Source organism: Zalophus californianus, chromosome 9 (genome assembly GCF_009762305.2).
Source record: "Zalophus californianus isolate mZalCal1 chromosome 9, mZalCal1.pri.v2, whole genome shotgun sequence".
Classification (NCBI taxonomy): domain Eukaryota; kingdom Metazoa; phylum Chordata; class Mammalia; order Carnivora; family Otariidae; genus Zalophus; species Zalophus californianus.
In genome coordinates this window covers 65,243,250-65,250,545 of record NC_045603.1, presented here as the reverse complement: position 1 = coordinate 65,250,545, position 7,296 = coordinate 65,243,250, and the positions used below count along the sequence as shown (strand labels likewise).

General features: G+C 40.1%; 1 protein-coding gene and 1 pseudogene across 1 annotated transcript; both read right to left on the bottom strand.

Moving 5' to 3' along the window:
• Nucleotides 1-2,055: 2,055 nt before the first annotated feature.
• On the bottom strand, nt 2,056-2,985 carry LOC113922323 (olfactory receptor 8S1-like). Its single transcript, XM_027594260.1, has one exon. It carries the CDS (start codon nt 2,983-2,985, stop codon nt 2,056-2,058), a length of 930 nt encoding a protein of 309 aa, XP_027450061.1.
• A 2,380-nt stretch (nt 2,986-5,365) lies between these two features.
• LOC113922842 lies at nt 5,366-6,644 on the bottom strand (annotated as a pseudogene).
• Between the last annotated feature and the right edge of the window lie 652 nt (nt 6,645-7,296).

Genomic DNA, 7,296 nt, shown 5'->3' with positions numbered 1-7,296 from the left:
CTAATCATCCATCTGTATTGATTGAAAAGTCCACCCTGAACAAATTTATATGTCTTGCCATCTCAGTATTTGGGGCCCATTTCTGAGTTCTCTTTCCTTTTCCATTGCTGTATTTGTCTGTCTCTGTGTTAGTAATAGAAAATCTTGATTAGTTTTATAATAAATCTTGATATCTAGTAGAACAAGCTCATCTACTTTGTTCTTCTTAACTTCAAGAGTAGCTTGGCATTTTTTGGACCATTTTACTTCTTGATAAATTTTAGAATGGACTTTTTAAATTTATAAAAAGGGTACCTTGTCTGGAATACTATTCCAGATTTTTGACTGACATTATTCTGAATATATAAATCAACTTGGAACAATTGACATCTTTAAAATACCCAGTCTACCAATTCATAAGCATAGTATATTAGTCTCCATTTATTTAGGTTGTCTTTAACATTTCTCAGGAAGCTGCTGTTATATATTTATGTTTATTAAGTAGACCCAACAGGTACCTTGTTGATCTTTTAATTTTGCTTCTAGAATGATTTATATCTATCCCCCTCTCCATGTACTGGTATACAATATGTATTTGGATCAAATTCACAGACTATATTTTTATATTTTTATTTTTCAAAATTTTATTTAAGTTCAAGTTAGTTCATATATAGTGTAGTATTAGTTTTAGTGGTAGAATTTAGTGATTCATCATTTGCATAAAACACCCAGTGCTCATTACATCAAGTGCCCTCCTTAATGCCCATCACCCAGTCACCCCATCCCCCCATGCACCTCCCCTGCAGCAACCTTCAGTTTCTTCCCTATATTTAAGAGTCTCTTATGGTTTGCCTTCCTTTCTGTCTTTATCTTATTCTTCCTTCCCTTCGCCTATGTTCATCTGGTTTGTTTCTTAAATTCCACATAAGAGTGAAATCATATGGTATTTGTCTTCCTCTGACTGGCTTATTTTGCTTAGCATATACACTCTAATTCCAGACACATCATTGCAAATAGCAAGATTTCATTCTTTTTGATGGCTGAGTAATATTCCAGTCCATATACATACCACATACTCTTTATCCATTCAGTAGCTGATGGACATTTGGGCTCTTTCCATGTTTTGGCTATTGTGGATAGTGCTGCTATAAGCAATTGCACTAGTAGGTATTTATCCAAAGGATACAAAAATAGTGATTCACAGGAGCACATGCACAAACTATATTTTTAGATGTAAGCCCCCAGGTAGGAGAGTTTAGGGCAAATAAAATAGGCACAATATACTGATCTTCAATCTGACAATCTATTAATTTTTCTTTTTCACTTTTCCTTGCTGTATTGGTTGCTCTTTTCCAGAAAACAGAATGAATAGACTAGACTAGACTAGACTAGACTAGAATAGAAAAGAGATTTATTATGAAAGATTGTCTGGCATGGTTATGGAGGCTGAGAAATCCCATGATCTGCTGTCTGCAAGCTGGTGGCCAAGGAAAGCCAGTGGTATAATTCCAGTCCAAACCCAAAAGGCTAAGAACCAGGGGAGTCAGTGGTGTAAGTTCCAATCTGAGTCTGAAGGCCCAAGAACAGGAGCACCAATATCTGAGGGCAGGAGAATAAATGTTCTGTTTCAAGCAGAGAATGCAAATTCACCCTGCCAATCCAGTTTTGTTGTATTTGGGGCCTCAACAGATTGGACAATACCCACCCGCATTGGTGAGGGCAATCTTCTTTACTCACATCATTGATTCAAGTTTTTTTGGAAATACCCTCAAAGACACATCCAGAAATAATCAATTTGGCCAGACACCGTGCTGTGCTCCAAATACACTTCACCTGCCATCTTCTCAGATGAAGCCAAGATCCCGAGATTATTTTGCAAAGCGCTGCTAGATAGAAGCCTATACATCAAACTCTTTCCCCCCAGCGCCCATTTTTGTTATATTCGCTTTGAAGTCCAGACAAATACTTGAATTTAATTGAAATGAAATTTCCCCAAGTGCTCTAGGCCTATAAAAATCTTTCTTCTTTAGAAATAATTTTGTTCTATTTCCTGAGCAGAATCACACAGGTTTTTTTCTACCCTAAGGCACACTTTTGTTGTTTCAGCATCCTCTGCAGAGCTGCCTTCACCTCCTGGTTCTTGAGGCTGTAGATGAGGGGGTTCAGCAAGGATGTAATCACACTGTACTGAATGGAGATCACTCGCTCCAAAACTGAGCCTGAGGCGGGGCTGATGTACCTGAATAGAGCTGTCCCATAGAACAAGAGCACCACAATGAGATGGGAGGAGCAGGTAGAGAAGGCTTTGGCTTGGCCTTTAGAGGAGCGGATGCTCAGAATGGCAGAAATGATTCTGGAGTAAGAGAAGAGGATCAGAGGAAGTGTCAGCAGCCCTAGAAATGCACATGACACTGCTAGAAGAATCTCGTTGACAATGGGATCAGTACATGACAGAGGAAAGAGTGGAGGTAGCTCACAGCTGAAATGGGGGATGATGTTGGACTCACAGAAATGTAACTTGTGGATGAAGAGACTATTCATCAAGGAAATCAGAAATCCCATTGTCCAAGCTATGCTCACAATCACAATACAGAGAGGTCTGTTTATGACCATGGTGTAGACGAGAGGGTGGCAGATGGCAGCATAGCGGTCATAGGCCATGGCAGAGAGCAGACAAGCTTCTGTTCCCCCAGAGAGAGTGAAAAAGAAACTCTGAGTGATGCATCCCCACACCGAGATGCTTTTCTTCTGAGATAGGAAGTTCTGTAGCATTTTGGGCACAGTGACTGAGGAGAAACTGAGATCCAGGAAGGATAGGTGTCCAAGGAAGAAGTACATGGGGGTGTGGAGGTGAGAATCAACCCTGATCACCAGGATCATCACCAGATTACCCATCAAAGTCAGAAGGTAAATCCCCAGGAACAGCACAAAGAGCACGGTCTGGATCTGGGGGTCACTAGACAATCCCAGAAGGACAAACTCAGTAATTATACTGATATTTTTCATGGTTGCTTAGAGATTCAGTCCCTCAAAAGAAATGAATGACTTTTCCACTTGGTAAGACATCAATCTGAGTCTTTCTCAGTGAACAGGAGTTTCCTACTCACAGACAATATACCTCCTTACCTATAGACCAAAACAGGAAACTCAGGATAAGGAAGTGTCTTCTCAGATACAATCTCTTCACTTGCCCTTCTTTTCTAACTAGTAGCACTATCTTGTCATGATCCCTATACTTTCACCCTACTTCATCACTCTTTTAATAAAAAGACCATGCACATGCAAGTCAGGTATGTCCTGGAGTCAAAAGAAGGGAGAAGAGCCCTAGTGGTTAAACCTGGAAAACCTTTTATGGTTAAAGGCTAGGAGGCCCATGGAAAAGTGATTCCTTCTCAGAATAGTAAGGTCATAGACTCACAGTGAGGGTGGTGTCATAGTGGACTTTAAAGTCTTTATTTTACACATGATGAGAATGCATTGCCTAAGGTCTCATAGCAAAATCATGTTGAGGTAGGTACTAGACCAGATGTTCCAACTAGTCTGGTATGCTCCCAGTGCACAACACTTGGTTTTGAATTGATTGTTACAAGCTGAGTTTTGTGTGGTTTTGGGGTCATAAACAACTTTGCTAGTAGGGAGTTCACCTAAAATATATTTCAATATTCCTTGGCTCTGATACTTAGACAGTGGCCTCTACAGTTGTGTGTCAGCTGCTATTGAAGTGGAAAAAGAACCAGTCTTAGAGTAGTAACCTTAGTTTGAATCTTAGCTCTAACATTCTAATAGTATCATCTGGTTAAACATTACTCAGTTTCTTTAAGCCTTACTGTATTCATCTATGAAATTGAGCAAATGAAACATAAACTTTTGTAAACCATATAGCTCATAACATGCTGTGCAAAAATCAATTTTTGTATGTATGAACAAAGATTGATATAGAATACTGAAAAATAGAAAAGATGTCTCTATTGGGTAGTAGGCTTATGGGCCTTTTTTCTTTTAAATAGTTTCTCTAATATTGTAAAATTATTTTTCCATTGAATACTTCTCTTTTTTTGTAAAGAAATGACTTGGAGACTTTCAGGAAACTCTCAGGCTAGCTTTGTTTTCTCCAGAGAGGATGGCAAAAAGAAAACTGGACTGAAGTGAGAGAAAAGCCCCAGGGCACAGGAAGCTGAACTCCTAAAGAGAAATGGTTTTGTGGTCTCTTCCCCATCACTGCTGGGCATCCCAGTAGTTTGGTTCTGCTTGGGTACATGGGACTGAAACTGATGCCCCCTTGAAATCCCTCATACCTAGGATCCCAGAACACTACCAGGGCTGTGTTTTCTAAGTGTGTTGAATGAAATCCTATATATTCTGTTGTAGTGCCTTAGGGGCCACTCTAAGTGTTGAGGGGGTGAGGAATTAGAGGCATCTTTGGGCCCTCACATCCATCTCAATTGCCTCATCTCTTCTTTCATTTGTTTATTTATTTTTTACATAGAAAAGCAATTTATTCCATTATAAGCACTTACACAATTAGTCATGGAGAGTAACAGGCCTGCTGGTGAAACAGGTCACCCAAAATAGAGATGGTACCAAACTGCGGTCAAAGACTAACTCCTAAAAAAAACAACTCTTGTCCAGGATTAATTTAATTTTAAAAACAAATACAAGCTATCAATTTACTCTTCTCAACTCAACTGGACAATCTACCTGTGGTGGTATAACTGTCAGGTAAAAACATACATCTTTACAACTTGGTGGTCCCAAGTTTTTTAAAAAAACATTTCACAGAAAGGAAAGAAATATGAAAACAGCTCAAGAAATACACTAACAAGCAAAAATATATGGGGAAAGAGGAACACATAGTTTTGACTTAACTGAAGAAACTGAGAGGAGACTGGTCTACATAGGAAAATGTGCATCCTGGAAAGTCAGGTGTGAAAAATTTAGAATAGGAATTTATATGACTTGAATCTCCCATTTCCTGAATAAAAATGACATCTTGTGGTATTTATACTTCATGGCTCAGACACCTACCTCACTTGGCTTTACTCCTTCCTTACTTTAGCCTTTACTTAAAGGAGTCTGAAAAACTCGGGGATATAGCCTAAGAAGAAAAATAACCACACATAATATTCCCCTTTCTGTGGCTATTTAGACCTTTGTTACTAGAAAATTCCTAAAGAAAATTTAAATATAAGTCTGTGGCTTTACTGAATCAAGTCCCCCAGTTAATATTTAGAAAACACCCTCTGTTTGGGCTAATAACATTGTTGATGCTACCTATCATAGAGGGATAGCCAAACAAAGTCTGTGTCTCAAAACCAGTGTTAAATCTATCTCAGAGTTGAGAAGGAAAAAAAGGGGAGTCTAAAAATCACAAGAAGTACAGACATATCTAGGACCCTTGTCCTTCTGGATCCACGCTTCCTTCAGGATCTTCATCATTATAAATGTTCTCTGCCATTTGCCACACTTCCATGATATTGTCTTCTGATACAAAACAAATCACCCAAGGTTCATTGGGATTCCAGGAGAAATCAGATATCTTGGCAGTGTGACCCACCATGAAAAAACAACAATTCTGGTAGCCCATCTTCTGCATCTTCCGGGGATTGTTCCTCTCCAATTTTACTTAAATCCCAGACATTCAGTCTGCGATCAGTACCACTGGAAGCCAAAATAGTCTCATTGTGAGGCAACCACTGAACCTGGAATATTTCATCCTTATGTGATTCAAAGGAATGCAACTTAAGTTTCGGATTTCTCAGATCCCACAAGGCAACAGTCTTGTGGGCTGATCCTGTGGCCAGAATGAACTCACTATAAGGATTGAAAGATAGGCAGTTCACTTCAGCAGTGTGAGCATCAACTGAGTGGCTTGGTTTGGAAGTATTGTTTGAATGAGTGAGTATCTCAGATCATAAGTTTCTGGTCATCAGCAACTGGCCCAAACAGAGACTCATGGAGTAGATGCCAGGAAACATCTACTACCGCTGTATGTCCTGTAAAGATGGTCTTCGCATCCACCACTTTTCCTTCCTTTGGAACAGCACTGATGTCCCAGAGGCAGATGGTTTGGTTGTCTGAAGCACTAAGTAAGTGCCCACTGAGATTTGAGTTCCAAGAAAGTCCATAGCCTTCCTTCTGATGTTCACACAGACGCAAGTCTGGGTTGCACTCTCCAGAAGGGTCTGGTTTGGAAGGATGTTTTGTATGGTCAAAAACAAGAACATCACTGGATGGAGTCTTTGTTGCAATGATGCAAGGGTTCTGGGGCATATAATGCGCCCGGTTTACTTCTCCTTCATGGTTGATCTTGATTTCTATTTCATTTTTTCCACTAACTGAGCCAAAACCTCCAAATTCTCCTTTCTCACTGTCATAGTGTGAAGGATCAAACCGAGCATCATTGTTAGGGACCTGCACATGGCTATCACAACATGGTTTTGTTCATCTGACGTGTGTGTTCCCAGGACAAGTTGATGAATGCTGAAGTCTTTCCCTTCTGGTCTGGTTATATCTGGAAGTCACTGCGCAGTTAGGCTAGGCCACTCCAGAGCATGTGTCATCACCAAATCATAGAGAAAAAGGGTATTCTTTTTCCCTATTTTTTACTCTTCATTGATCACATGTTCTTCTACTGCATCATCAAAGGCTGTTTCCTTGTTGGCCATGGCAGGCAGGTAAGTCAGGAGGATCCCAGTGTTGAGCGTTGCAGGAGGGGTGGGGAGGCTACGGGCCTCTTCTTTCTTTTATTTATCATACTTGATTTGGTAGTAGGATTTCACTGAAGCAAAGGGTTCCATTACTAAAAACTTTTTAAAACACAGAGAACTCGGGATTCCATTGCCAGAGGCACTAAGAATGTCTCTCTCTCTATTCTTCATCCTTTTCATTTTCAATCCCCCAGAGAAATCTCCTTTGTGCTCTTCATCTGGCTTTGTAGCCAGTAATGCATTCCTATTTAAAATAACAGCCTAACTTTGTGTGTGCGTCCAGAACCTGATACATAAAGAAACAGAACAGGACGACCCTACATGGACAAAGAAGACTTCATCTTCCAGCTCAGCTATTATCTGATGAGAAGTAACTATGTCTGACTTTGAGAAAGATACTACCCTAATCTAGGTCCTGTGTTAACTACAGGGGCTTGGGCCAGAGGTCCCTCTACTAGATCTTTCCCAGTTACATATATCAATGTGCCTCTAAGGCTTTTACCAACCTTACTGAGCAGGACTGCTCTTGGTCTGATGTAACATCTGGTTTTCCAGCCAGGCTGCCTGCCACAGGACACTGTTACTCGAAGGAGATGTAGTTCCAACAGCT

What these genes read in the sequence shown, in the direction of transcription:
- LOC113922323 (XM_027594260.1), bottom strand. Translation starts at nt 2,985, where the DNA reads ATGAAAAATATCAGTATAATTACTGAGTTTGTCCTTCTGGGATTGTCT.